General features: G+C 42.6%; 1 protein-coding gene across 7 annotated transcripts in view; it reads left to right on the forward strand.

Moving 5' to 3' along the window:
* NTRK2 (neurotrophic receptor tyrosine kinase 2) overlaps positions 1-15216 on the forward strand; it is a 414185-nt gene that overhangs the window by 328045 nt on the left and 70924 nt on the right. For all 7 annotated transcript variants that reach the window (XR_003512340.1, XM_027550137.1, XM_027550133.1 and 4 more), the window contains one exon: positions 4686-4920. Coding sequence is in view for 6 of the 7 variants with exons in the window: in XM_027550137.1 (XP_027405938.1) it covers positions 4686-4920 (235 nt within the window). In the remaining variant the exon portion in view is untranslated. The remainder of the gene's footprint in view (positions 1-4685; positions 4921-15216) is intronic.

Genomic DNA, 15216 nt, shown 5'->3' on the forward strand with positions numbered 1-15216 from the left:
CCTATGTGGTGCTGGCAGTAAAAAATCCACATGCCAATGCAGGAGACCTAAGAGATGCATGTTCAACCCCTGGGTGGAAAAGATCCCCTGGAGGAGGGCATGGCAACCCACTCCAGCATTCTTGCCTGGAGAATCCCATGGACAGAGGAGCTTGGCGGGCTACAGTCCATGGGGTTGCAAAGAACTAGACACGACTGACGTAACTTAGCACAGCACAAAGCACAGTAACATCAGCAGTATACAGTTGAAAAAACAGTCACAGGACTAGTGAATGTCAGAGCTGAGATTCAAACCCACAGCCCCTGGCTGCAAACCCCATTGTCTCGACCACATCAACACTTCCTCTTGAAGGGACCATTAAAAACCAGAAGGGAAGCAGTGTTTTGTAGTGTTCTAGAGTCACAATGGGTTTGGGTAGACCCCGGGAGTTGGTGATGGACAGGGAGGCGTGGCGTGCTGCGGTTCATGGAGTTGCAAAGAGTCGGACACGACTGAGCGACTGAACTGAACTGAACTGAGCTGAGAGTCACAATGGGTTTGGGTAGACTTCGGGAGTTGGTGATGGACAGGGAGGCCTGGCGTGCTGCAGTTCATGAGGTTGCAAAGAGTCAAACACAACTGAGCAACTGAACTGAACTGAAGAGCCACAAGAGTGTGGCTGAGTGCTTCTGCCACCCACACTGGGAGACAACAGGCCAAGGCAGGGAGGAGACGCCTCCCTGGTCAGAATCCTGACCCTGCCACCTGCTCCCCAAGCCCAGAGGGGCTCTCCCCTCTTGAGGCATGTTCTCCTGAAAGAGGTGAAACATGTTGTTATTTCCAGGAGCTGCGGGTACCCTGTGGGCTGAAGCAGAGACGTGTTGTCGCCTTTGCTTGCACTCCTCTTAAGAACTTATCTAAAAGCCTTGCCTGCCCTCTTTTTACACCAGGACTTTCTACTCAAGATACCCAGAACTGAGCAGGAGAAATGTCTGGTTAACAATGCAGGAGCCAGCCCCACCCCCCAGGGGAGGGGGCACAGGGCAGGGGGCCCTGGAGAGCCCCTGCTTTCCAGTGCTGTGGAGGAGACTGCTGCAGGATGGGGGTTTTACATACACAGAGGTGGCCTTTGGCACTGGACTCTAACTTTTTCTCTTTCCTAAAGTCTCTGCCGCAGAAAGATTCTTAGAGGAGTCTGGATTTCTGGGGCTGAAATAATGCTGTGTCCCCTCTTCTATCACGTGTGCGTGTGTATTCATGAGGTTGTGTGCAGGTGAGCCAAACTGCTTCAGTCGTTTCCAACTCTCTGCTATCCTATGGACCATAGCCCTCCAGGCTCCTCTCTCCATGGGATTCTCCATGCAAGAATAGTACAGTGGGTTGCCATGCCCTCCTCCAGGGGATCTTCCCTTCCCAGGGATTGAACCCACATATCTTAGGTCTCCTGCATTGGCAGGTGGATTATTTACCACCAGCACCACCTAGGAAGCCCATTCATGAGGTTATAGAGGGTCAAAATGATCCAGACTGTACAAGCCATGTGATGCCATTTCTAAACACAGCAGTACCCTCTCCCCCTTCCACTTTTTCTCAGCAATTAACTTGTTCCTTAAACTGTACAGTTCCTGAAACTTCCAGTGGCTCCATGAAGTTCCCAGTGCTAATTTTGTGGAAGCTCTGTCCAGTGCCTGTAGAAACTGGAGGACAGATCAATCCGGGTGCTGCCATAATGCAGAAGGTGTAACTCCCAGGATTACGGATCCATCAACCAAAATAAAGAGGAAAATGTGTCAGAGAAGAAAGTCTGTGGGGACAACATCTACTCCAGTATTCTTGCCTGGAGAATCCCATGGACAGAGGAGCCTGGAGGGCTTTGGCCCATAGGGTAGCAGAGAGTTGGAAATGACTGAAGCAACTTGACATGCCTGCATGCAACCTCAATACACAGGCACACGTGATAGGAGGGGGCAGTCCGTCAGTTCAGTTGCTCAGTCATGTCCGACTCTTTGCGACCCCATGGGCTGCAGCACGCCAGGCTTCCCTGTCCATCACCAACTCCCAAAGCCTAGTCAAATGCATGTCCATCGCGTCGGTGAGAGGGTACACAGCCTCATTTCAGCCACAGATCACCTGTCGTCACAGTCGTTCACTCTTTGAACTGAAATCTGTGACGATTTCACCCTGGCTTACATTCTCGGGGTGTTTCAGGATTTCTCATAATTTATGTGCATCTCTAGATCCCTTTCCTGGCATTTCCTATGATGAGTGAAAATACTGTCACTTTCCCCTGCCCCTTTAGTGCTGGAAGGATTGGGCTTGAGTAACCTTTAGTGAGGGGACGGGGCCAGTTCTGAGAGCCTCGTCACAGGCCAACCACAAAAAGAAATGCACAGGGGGTAATGCATGTTTTCATATCACCATCCATTTCTTTTTTTTAAGGAAAACTTTATTTCAAAGCCTTTCCCTCTGGCTTTCAAGTGAAAATCCACAAGGCACCATACAAGCGGTGTCTAAAGCCTCTTCTATCAGCGTAATTGTATTAAGTAGGTATAGTCAGTCTCCCCACTTCACAGAATGAAGAAGCAGGCCCAGAGATGTCTGCACCCACTGAGGTCAAAGCTAGCATGTTAGAAGGAGATCAGATTCATTTCTGATAACCTAGAACCTTGGGCACTGCACTGTAAGACTTCTTACTCCAGAAGAAGAGAGTCTGAGCAGAAAGAAGCCAAGGCTTTTCCTGTATTCTCCTCGGTGTGACCACTGGCAGTCAGGGCTGGAGTTTGAATGGAGGTGAAATAAATGTGTTAGAATTTGCCTTATACAAAAACAGAAAAGTTATATCCAGATGTTTTCAGATAAAAGGAACCTAAGTGACAGCCCCAGTGGCTCAGTCAGTAAAGAATCCACCTGCAATGGAGGAGATCCAAGTTTGATCCCTGGATCAGGAAGATCCCTTGGAGAAGCAAATGGCTACCCACTCCAGTATTCTTGCCTAGGAAATCCCATGGACAGAGGAGCCTGGCAGGCTATGGTCCATTGGGTCACAAGAGTCAGACACAACTTAGCAACTACAGCCAAATCAAATGATAACCCAACATAACAGACCTTTGGATTTTTGACTAATGAGAAAATTACAGATTGGGCATCATTGACTGAATGATATGAGTTTGAGCAAACTTCAGGAGATAGTGAAGGACAGGGAAGCCTGGTGTGCTGCAATCCATGGGGTCACAAAGAGTCAGACATAACTGAACAACTGAAGAGCAACAACAACAAACTGGACTCGCTAAAAGACTTTCCCAGGCCGTAGGGCTGGACGCAGTCAGAACTGGGAAATTCCCCAGCTCCTTGTCCAGTGCTTATTCTCTGAAAATGCAAGAACAAAATGTCTGGTGACAGTGTGTTTTGGGAGCCACTGTGGCTGAAGCCGCGGTGGGAGGGGCTGTGGGGCTAGCCGGTAGGAGGAGGAGTAAAACAAGTCGTATGTTCTTGGATAATTCTGGCTGTTATTTTCAAATAGTGATACAGCTCTGAAACGCTGTGGATGGGGTCACCCACTTTAAAATTTGTTTAGAATCTTCTATGTTTATTTGAAGTGCTTCCAACTGTCCTGAAGGATCTTCTCCCTTGTTTGCCTTTGGGAGGGAGAAGCCCTTAGACTGTCCTGGCAGGTCCAGCAGCAAAAGTAGTCTTTCCTCCTGGCCCGGCAGCGCCCCCTCAGTCCATCAGGGCAGTGACTCCAGTCTTAGCTCACCAGGCAGGATTCCAAGTTGGGGAATGCGGGGTGGAGGTAAGGGGTTAACAGTGGCATCCTAAGACTGAGACCCTCCCTTCCCTGAAGCACATGCCACTGTTCAGATGCCTTAAGTTGCCACACAGCTGGGAGAAAACTGGATAAGACAGAATATAAAGAAGATATACAACTGCACCATACTTCACCACTCCCCACACATAGTATGGGGAACAAAAGTTGCCCCAGTGAGAGACTAAATGTATTGTGATTCAAAAAGCTGCCCTCTGCCCTCTGTGATGGCCTGTGCAGATGGAGCTGGAGATCAGGGATGGGACTGAGCTGAAGGAGATGGCATTTTTCACTGGGAATGAATGCCTGGGATGAAGATGCCCAGTTATTTTGCCAAGCTGGGCTTGAGGATGACAAGGGTAGCTTGAAACCATGTTGAGCCATGGAACGGGTGAAGTGGGGGAGATTAGAACTGCACTCTGGAGGGACCAGCCTGGGTGAGGACCCCCTGCTGCAGGATGTGGCTGAGAGGGGGAGAGTTGGGGCTCCTGCTGGGATGCAATGACTCCTGACTCCAGGAGAGTGAAACTCTCCTCCAGTGTTTTATTTTAATTTGCATATTTTTTGTTCACTTGTTTTTTGCTTCAGTCACCCACTGCTTTCTAGGGTTTGGAATCTAGCCAGTGCCTGACCCTAGCATAGTTCCAGAGCCCTAAAAGGTGAACCTGTCTGTATGTTGAGGGAGCACTGTTCAGGCCCACAGGGTCCTGGAAATGTTAGATTTTCTGGGAAATGAAGCCTGGGTACTGTGGAGGCTTTGGGGGAAAAACTATGGATGGATTGTCCTTGCCTCCTATTTTTGCTAAGGCAAGCAGTATCCTCCCACACCAGCAGCTGATGAGGGGCACAGGACCCCTCAAGGCAAAGAGCCGAGGCTCCATGAGGCCTTTCGTGTTCTGTCCAGGGCGCATGGACCGGATGCAGTGCTGATGGCCGAGGGCAACCCACCGACGGAGCTGACGCAGTCGCAGATGCTGCACATTGCCCAGCAGATCGCTGCAGGCATGGTCTACCTGGCATCGCAGCACTTCGTGCACCGAGACCTAGCCACCCGGAACTGCCTGGTGGGCGAGAATCTCCTGGTGAAGATCGGGGACTTCGGCATGTCCCGGGACGTGTACAGCACCGACTACTACAGGGTGAGTGGCTGTACCCGTGAGGAGGCCCAGGGCCCTCCTTCCCTGGGGACCTCTTGTATTCATGTGCTTGGGCTGCCACAACAGAATACTGCAGGCTCAGTGGCTTGCACAACAGAAGATGATTTTCACACAGTGCTGGGAGCTGGAAGTCCAAGCTCAAGCTGACAGTAGGGCTGTTTTCTTTTAAGGCTCCTCTCCTTGTGCCTTCTTGCTGTGTATGGCCTCACATGGTCTTTTCTTTGTGCACATACATCCCTGGGGTCTCTCTCTGTGTCTAAATTTCTTCTTATAAGAATGCCAGTCAGACTGGTTTACAGCCCGCCCTAATGGCCTCATTTTAGCTTAATCACCTCTTTAAAAGCCCATCTCTGAATACAACTGTATTGTGGGATACTAGGGGCTAAGGCTTCTACATGTAAATCTGGGGAGGACATAATTCAGCCCGCAACACCATCCTGCCCTTTCCATGGTTCTCTAGATATTGTTAAGAGAAAGATTTCAACATGAGAGTTGTGCGAGGGGAAGCCTGAGGACTTTAGGAGGCCACAAAGTTAAAGGATTTAGAGGTTTGGTTTTTATTCTGTGAAATTATGCCTGGAGCCTTTTGTTTGAGGTTTGACTTTAGGTGAATTTATTCACATAAATGAAGGTACACTAAGGTGTTGGAGGTTCCCACTGAGAACCGTCTTGGTTGGTGGCCATCATGGTAAGAGGTTCCACCCTTTAACATGCTAATGGCTAGAACTGTATTCAATGATGCAGATCCACTGATTACCTGGAGTTGGCCCCCTTGGAGTATTAGATTTGTTAACTGAGATCTCAGAACTCGGGTATGAAAGAAAAGGGTCATTTCTGGAAAATGGGAAGTTGTGATACTGAAAGTGAAGATTTGGGGTCATGTTCTACCATCTCAAATCCCCCATTTTTTTTTTCTTGTTGTCATGCTTGATTTTTAAGGGCAGAGGGATGTAGGTAGAAAAAGAAATAAGTGTTCCAGAAATATATCACCTAAAAAGATAAAACCTATAACTGAACTAACTTTTGTACTAGATTGGGCCTGGTGAAGAACATGCCTGTCCTTGCCTTTGCTCCTCCCATTATGACTTATCTTTGAGGAAGAACCTCCTCCTTTTGTCTCCTGTACTCCTCCTTGCAGCCTCCCTCACCTCAATGTCTGCCTTTTAGCTGAGCTGACTTTGCTACAATTAGTCTAAGACAATGAACCCATTGCTTAGCTGCATATTCTTCTGTAGATTGTTTTGTGGGGTTTCTTCCTTTGTCATTTTGATAAGCATTGTGATAAGCATTTTGATAAGCACCTGTTCTAAGTCTAATGATGACTAGTTTGGTCTAGAAAGCTAAAACATAGCAGGAGGTTACATGCCAATGGATGTGTGTTCTCTGTTAGCTCTGCTTCCTTGGTAGGAAGTAGAGAGATGGGGGCATTTCCCTGTCCAAGGAGACAAACGAACACATGGGTTCTTCCTTAAAAACAATCTTTACTGATCTTGATGAGCATCCAGGGAAGAAATATGTGGCCCTGGCAATGGCTCTCCCTTTCACAGTAAGTTAATAAAGGTTTCAGAGTGGCCTGGCACAAAATAAGTGCTCAGTAAATATTTTCAACTTTATTATTATCCAAATCAATAAAGCTATGCTTCATTCTCAAAGCTGTGACTGAATGAGGTGGAACTCAGTGACTTTTTATACATTCTCTGGAAAAATAATTCTGAAGAAAAAGACTGAAAACCTTAACAATATGAAGATAAATTACCCAATTACAAAATAGGTGAAATATTTTTAAGTTTCTCTTGGTGCCCCCAAAGAAAATATACAAATGGCCAATAGGTACATAAAATGATGCTCAACATCATCAGTCATTAGGGAAATGTAACTCAAAACCACAATGAGGTACCGCTTCACATCCACTGGGCAAAACAGACAATAAGAAGTGTTAACGGGGATGCGGAGAAATTGGAACCCTCATAAATTGCTGGTGGGAACCTAAATTGGTGCAGTTGCTTTAAAAATAGTTTGGCAGTTCCTCAAAATGTACAAAAGAGAATCATCATATAACTCAGAAATTCTACTCCTTGGTATATACCCAAGAGAATTAAAACCATATGTACACACACACACACACACACACACACACACAGGTACACAAATGAAATAGCAGCATTATTCATAGCTCAAAAGTGGAAACAGTTTAAGGGTCCATCAAATAGTAAACAGATAAACAAAATGTGATCATCCGTGTGATGGACTATTATTCATTAATTAAAAGGAATGATGTACTGATTCATGCTACAATGTGAACCTTGAAAACATTATTATGGTTAAGTGAAGGAAACCAAGCACAAAAGGTCACATACTACGTGATTCCATTTATACGGAATATCCAGAATAGGCAAATCCACAAAGCAGGAGGTAGATTAGTGGTTGCCAGAAGCTGGGGGACAATGTAGAATAAGTGACTGGTTCTGGATATGGAATTTCTTTTTGGAGTGATGAAAATGTTCCATAAATGTGTAGTGTGATGGTTGTTTAGTATGTGTATAAATATAATAAAAATAAGTGAACATGTACTTTAAAAGGATGAATATTATGGTATAAGAATTATATATCAATTTAAAAAGCCTTAAAACTAGCAAAGCAATGACCATCATTATAGACATGAGAATTTAGCCTTGGTCATTTATGCATTTTAAAACACTGTCATTTGTCATCTACTGTATATTCTGATTTTGTTAAAAAGAAAATCCTCCACTTAGTGACATTTTCTTGAAATATTTCCTGCTGAATAGATTGGAGGAAATAATGATTCCCAGTTTCTTTATTTGTTAGATGTTCTTCACAGAACTATCCTAGTCATTAAGAAATGTGCTTCAGGTGCCACACTGATTTAATCCCCCCACCATGGTCCCTACTTAGTTGCAGCGTCAAGGTTTATATGTTCACTTTGTTGTTTGTTGTTCCCTTTGAGGATGAGGAGAAAGAACCAGCCTTACCTTGACCTCTGTGACAGGTGAGCCTGGTGGGATTTGGTATGAAGTGGGTAATGAGCATAAGAACTGGCCGATTTAGTAGTAGCTTAGAAAAAATAAATTATGAATTTCATTTTGCTGTCTCTAAAATTTTCAAATGGTAATCTACTTTTTGGTTCCATGAAAGTATTTATTGTCATAGAACTCATTTGTAGAATATCTTTGCTTATTCAAATATCAAAAGCCTATCCATGGAGTTCATTCTCTTAAGTTTGTCCAATGGACAAGTAGAAGCTGTTGCTCTGTTTCTACATGTGAATTCAGCGTGACTTTGTGTGGCTACCTCCCAGGACACTTTTGCTTCCATGTAAGTTACCCACCTGTTGGATCATCCATAAGCTTAGTGTTAAGCCCATCCCCATCATGGTTTCTCTTCATATTTTCTGCCATGGAAGCTGGGGAATCTGTTCTCCTTACAGCTCATTTGTGGGCACATTTTTGTAATTATTTTGTTCTTAATTTCTTCAAAAGCCTTCACACTCCAAGGTGGGGAACTGCTGTGGCTGATGTGGGCTATCATCATCACCACTGTTAATATCCTTCCTGCACAGTAGTAGATGAGGACTTTTGTCTTTACCAAGGGTATCTTCCATGGAAAGATGTTGTTTGGGCATGGAGTCAACTGGATTAAGGAGTTACATGTTCTTTTTCTTTAAGCAAGAACAAATTCCACTGGCAGCCTGAGCTTTCTGCTCATGGTGGCTTGTGAGCTGCCTTGTGGGGTGGCCCCAGCTCTGTGTGATCCATGGCAGGAGGGGCGGGTGGCAGCTGTTCCTCCATCATGGGGGAGCTGGCAGCACCAGGAAACGGCTGCCTCAAAGCTTCCACCCTGTTGCAGCTGAGCTAATTATATCTTCCTAAAGAAGGAAGAAATCGGAACACTACATTTGCATTGAAACCAGCCTGATATGGCAGGTCCAAAATTACTCTAGCATTTATGTTCTCTGAATTGTTTTAATTAGCAGCTCTGCAGTACCAGTCTTTCATTTCGTTTTTATTCCTTCCCTCCACTGGCAAAGCCTGACATTTAGGAAACATCTGAACCAGATTTCTGTCACATTCTGCCTGTCAGAGACTTAGGATCTCAGTCTACTTGATCATTACTATGCCTCAGTGGATCCACTGAATTTTTTTAAATGTGTGCTTTAGTATTTTCCATGATTTGGTTTCAACATGCCTTTAAAATGAATGGTGACCATTGGTGAATACAGAGCCCCAAAGATCTGAAATCCTCACTTTTAAGTCTTATACAACACTTTGAATTTTAGTTTTATGGTGGTGGGGGTAAGCAATCCTATCCTTTAATTCATCTTTCACTTAAGAAAAAACAGGGATCGTTTATTTTTCTGGCCCAATGTTCATTGCAGCACTGTTTATAATAGCCAGGACATGGAAGCAACCTAGATGTCCATCAGCAGATGAATGGATAAGAAAGCTGTGGTACATATACACAATGGAGTATTACTCAGCCGTTAAAAAGAATACATTTGGATCAGTTCTAATGAGGTGGATGAAACTGGAGCCTATTATACAGAGTGAAGTAAGCCAGAAGGAAAAACATAAATACAGTATACTAACGCATATATATGGAATTTAGAAAGATGGTAACAATAACCCGGTGTACGAGACAGCAAAAGAGACACTGATGTATAGAACAGTCTTATGGACTCTGTGGGAGAGGGAGAGGGTGGGAAGATTTGGGAGAATGACATTGAAACATGTAAAATATCATGTAAGAAACGAATTGCCAGTCCAGGTTTGATACACGATACTGGATGCTTGGGGCTAGTGCACTGGGACGACCCAGAGGGATGGTATGGGGAGGGAGGAGGCAGGAGGGTTCAGGATGGGGAACACATGTATACCTGTGGCGGATTCATTTCGATATTTGGCAAAACTAATACAATTATGTAAAGTTTAAAAATAAAATAAAATTAAAAAAGAAAAAACAGGAAAACAGAATTAGAAAGCTCATTAATAATGGACATTTAAAGAAGCAAGTGAATCTAACTTGGTTAAAGGCCATGGTGAGAATCCTAAAGTGTTAAAATGATATAAACAAGTCCGGAAATCATCTGCAAGTGCTTAATACAGTTTATCAACAGCAGAGAGAAAGGAAGACAAGTTTTGTTAAAATAAGCTGATACAACAAGTAGTAAAAAGAACTGTTTTGAACTTTAGGTACTTTGTCCCTTACTCTGCCTACCCTGGAGGAAAAAGGGTGATAAACTAGAAAATAAAGTCCTGAACCATAGAGGAGAGAAGGCTTAGGTAATTTAAAAACTGGACAAGCACATGAGAAATAATCTAGAGTTAATTTTTATACTTTGGTCTTGGAAAAAAAAAAGTGTTTATTTTTTTAAGGACTATTTGCTTGTAATGTGAGCATTTCTAAGTAGATAGGCAGGTAGATTATAAATAGGTAGATAGATGAGTAGATAGATTGTTGAGTAGATAGGTAGATCTTAACTCATTCCATTGATGTTTTTACTGTGCTGTGTAAAATGCTCAGGTCATCCCGGCTATGGGGAGCAACACTGTGTCTACCTGGTGATAACTGCTGATTCCTAAGAGATAACTTCAGTTCCACCACCTCCCTGACTTCCTCCATGCAGAACAACGGCTGACAAATCTGTGATCCCTCAATACTTCCTAGAAATAAGCGTTACAGCACGGAGTATTTTGCCTCATGGAAATCTGCTCATGTCTTCTCATTGATGTGACAGCAGAGAGAGGACAATCTTATATATCTTTATATCTGTGCAAACTGGCAGAGTGCACGGCACAGACTAGGTATGCTGATAGGACACATATGAGGAAAAGCCTTGATGAATGTGTCTTTTTAGCTCTATTGATGAAAACTTAAGATACTCAGACTTGCAGACAGGCCTGGTGCTGGGTCTAGGAGCACTGCCTTCAGGAAGTAAAGTTAGAGTTATAGGGACATCTTTATCTCAGACAATTTATTTTCAGTAGAAAGCCCAGAGCTGAAACTTATTTACATTAACACTATAGTGGGCAAACTTCCTCTGATATATTTGCCTAGAACCCTTAAAACCAGAAAAAAACATTCATTTAAAAAGGCAACACATCTTCTTCCTGAAAGAAAAATGCTCTCTATGTCATTAACTCTCTTTTGCAGATACCATTTCCTTATTTTTCTCCTTAATACATACTCACATGATGACTCTTAACTTTCACACAAACAATTATAGACCTTTTTGGTTAGGTTTTTCTGATTAAAGTGGCCCCAGAAACATAAGAGATGTTTTATTCTATGAAATCATCTTTAATTTTATGCCTTGAACAACAGTGAGAGAAAAAGCACAGTTCAGAGGAACCTGCCTGTTGGGCAGAAATCAGAACATTGAATTCAGGCTAATTCTATGTTAAAGTAGATTTGCATAAATTGTTTTAAGATTCTAAATTGACTCAATTTGTATTCAAGCCTCCCTAAGAACCTTTCACATATGCTTTGGAGTTGTAACAGGGTGGGTGAGTGTCCATTTATTCATTCATTCAACACACATTAATGAAGCAGCTGCCACAGGCTAGATACTGTACTAAATAATAAAGGCAGAGTCTTTAGACGTGTGATAATGGCTTCCCTGGTGGCTCGGCAGTAAAGAATCTGCCTGCAATGTAGGAGATGTGAGTTTGATCTCTGGATTGGGAAGATCCCCCCTGGAGGAGGGCATGGCAACCCACTCCAGTATTTTTGCCTGGAGAATCCCATGGACAGAGGAGCCTGGTGGACTACAGTCCATATGATCACAAAGAGTTAGACACTACTGAAGTGACTGAGCACACACAGCACCATGTGATGAAGGGGCTTCCCAGTTGGTGCTAGTGATAAAGAATCCACCTGCCAATGCAGGAGACATAAGAGAGTTCCATCCCTGGGTTGGGAAGATCCCCTGGATTAGGAATTGGCAACCCATTTCAGAATTCTTGCCTGGAAAATTCAATGGACAGAGGAGACTTATGGGCTACAGTCCATGGGATCGCACAGAGCTGGACACAACTGAGTAACTGAACACAATGTGATGGATGCTGAAATATCAATAGAAATATGTATAAGAAACCCTAAAAAGAAAGCTACCAGTCTGCTTTAGGACATAAGAGTCAAGTTCACAAAGACAAGGCATTTGAACTGGTATTTAAGATATGAACCAGAAATTTATCTATTGGCAAGAAGGCTGTGGACGATGAGGGGAGGGGGGAATTCTTGGCATTGGAGGTATCATAGCAAAAGAAATGGTGCAAAAATACCATAATGCATGCCCTGAGAATGAGGCTCCTTTACATACCCTTGAGGCTAAAAAAGTAGGCTATTCACATTATCATCAGACTTCACAGCTGCCTCTTTGCTATGCCAAATTCTTTGAACTTGGTCCTTTTGTCAGTGGGAAGCTACTGAGAGATTTTATGCCAGAAAGTGACATGTCAGATTGCATTAGTTTATGAAAATAGATCTGCCCAACAGATCCCCAGATCTCCACTGCTGTATGTATTTGATTGGTCTAGTGCAGTGTCTCTCAAACTAGATCCATTAGCTGATCCATCTCTTTCACCAGTAAAAGAGATCCATGATCACTAAGGTAAGCAATAATTTCCTTGCTACAGAACTCCTTAGAGCCTTTAATCTATTACTGGGACTTGTGGTCTTTTCAGAAGGGCTATAGAAAGTGACCAAAGTCTGCGCAAAAGAGCTGGCCTGGTTCAGAGCCCTGGTTCCATCCATTTACCAACTAGTGGAGTCTGTTAGCAGATGATGGGATAAATCCTCTTGTTTTTTAGTCTTCTGAGTCTCTTATTCTTGAAATCAAGAGCCCTTCCTCTTTGTACACAGAAGAACTACAATACAGAAATCGGTGTTTTCAGGTGAGCTGGGAAGGATGGTAGGCAATAGCCCTTTGATGTGCATGGACCAGAAGGGTTCTGATTTCTCATACTACTGAGAAGTATCTTCAGTAGATACTTTCTCCCATTTTTACCCATCTGGAAGCAGTTAGGCTTCAGCTATCTTATATCTGTCACATTCCATATCTTTGCATCACTGAGACCAGAGCCCCTTAAAAAGGACACTGACAATAAAGACCTAACAACAATATAAAGAAAAGAGCATCCAACTGTGATCCTAAAGACAAAAGTTTAAATATCTGATTTCCCTTTCCTAGCAGTTATAATGCACTTAGCATTTAGCTACTAGTAGTAGGCCAAGCAGATAGGGAGTTGCTTTTTTTCACACTACAAGAAATTTACAGGTGGGCAGTTTTCTCATGGGTTTGGAAGCTTTCCAGTGTCAGAGTAATTTACTGGCACCTGACATTTTCTTGGTCTTTTATTCATGGCTGAAGGATGGTTGCCTCAATTCCAAACATGTCAAAACTGCAATTGGAGTAGAAAGGAGCCAGGATGGCTGCAGGGAAAAAATAATTTCTACCTATATACCTTTCTTTCATCAGGAAGTAACTCTTTCCCAGAACTCTTCTGCAAAGACTCCTTCTTATACCTCACTGACCACACATGGGCCAAGACCAAGGACTGAACTTAGTAGCAGAGATCAGTGGCTTTCTGAAGATCTAGATAAACTGTGATTGTACTACAGGTGAAAAGGAAGCCAAAGTGAGTGGCTTTGAGAAGAGCAAAGAAACCTTTCCATGCTCACCTTAGGTGCCATCATGGCCTCTGTTTCTTTATTCTCAATGAGCATCTGCCTTTAAAGCTTGCTGAGTAAAATAAATTGAAGTGCCACATATTAACTGCTAAAAAATAAAATGGCAGGCATTTTTCAATAGGAGAGTTTTATTCCTCTGTATATAATGCATCTTTTTCCTCAAGCTCCTTTAAAGATTTTCCCTTGGATTCATTGGGTTTCATTGGGTTTTGTGGGCTTATAATTTTCATCAATTTGAATATTTTGGGCCATTATTTGTTCAAATATTTCTTCTATGCCCTCACTTACTTGCAAGGGACTCCAATTTCACTTTTGCTAAGTCACTTAAAGCTTCCTCGTGGCTCACTGAGCTCTTTTTATATTTTTGGATTCTCTTTTCTTTGTGTGTTTCATTTTGGATAATTTCTATTATTTTGTCTTCAACTTCCATAATTTTTTCTTCTGCAGTGTTTTATTTTCCTTCATTCCCATTCATTGTAGTTTTCATATCACTTATTCACGTTTTCATTCCTACAAGTTCTGTATGGACCTTTTCTTATATCTTCCATTCTAATCAACTCTAATTAACTTTTATAATAAATGTTTATTATAAACATTTTATATTTGAATTTATATTTGTATATTAAACTTATATTTAAATGTTTATATTATAAAACTATAATTTTATAATTATGCTTTATAAATGTGTAATAAATGTTTCAGTATGTTTGCCTGTAGTTCCATCATGTGTGTCCATCCTGGATCCATTTTCATTGTTTGATTTTTCTCTTTATCATGGATCATGTTTTCCAAGTGCTTTGTATACCTTATGATTTTAGATTGGATGCCAGACATTGTGAATTTTATCTTGCTGTATGCTGGATATTTTGCCTTACTAAAAATATTTTTGAGCTTTGTTCTGCAATGTGATTATAATACCTTGAAACTATTTGATCCCTTTGTGTGTTGCTGGTATGATTTATTAGGCATTTCGAAACCATTGCTTACTTTAGAACTAATAATTCCCTATTGCTGAGGCAAGATCTACTAGGCACTCTACCTAATTCCCCATGAATCATGAGATTTTCACTCTGCTTCATGGGAACTGGCAGTATTCCTGGTCCTGTGTGAGCAGTGGGCACTGATCCTTTGGGGTTGTTCTTTCCCAGCCATTAAGAGTGTCCTCACTTGCATGCAATGATCAATACTCAGCTGAATACTTGAAAGGCACCTTCTGTAGATCCTCAGAGTTTTCTGTGTGCTGCTCTTTCTTCTCTGGTTTTGTGTCTTATCCACTCTAGTCACCTTGATCTCTCCGGGCTCTCAGCTCCATGTCCTCAACTCAAGGAGCATGCTGTGCTCCACCAATGAATGAATTAATCTTGGCAACCATGGGACTCACTATGTTTGTTTCTAATCTCTCAAGAATCATGATCTCTAATTTCCTATTATCTAGTGTCTTGAAAATCATTGATTCATATACATATTTAAGTCAGTTTTTGGTTGTTTCTGACGAGACGGTATAGTCTTTCCCTGTCACTCCACCTTGCCTAAAAGTAGAAGACAGTTGCCATCTCTCAATGATGATTA

This window comes from Bos indicus x Bos taurus, chromosome 8 (assembly GCF_003369695.1).
Source record: "Bos indicus x Bos taurus breed Angus x Brahman F1 hybrid chromosome 8, Bos_hybrid_MaternalHap_v2.0, whole genome shotgun sequence".
NCBI lineage: Eukaryota > Metazoa > Chordata > Mammalia > Artiodactyla > Bovidae > Bos > Bos indicus x Bos taurus.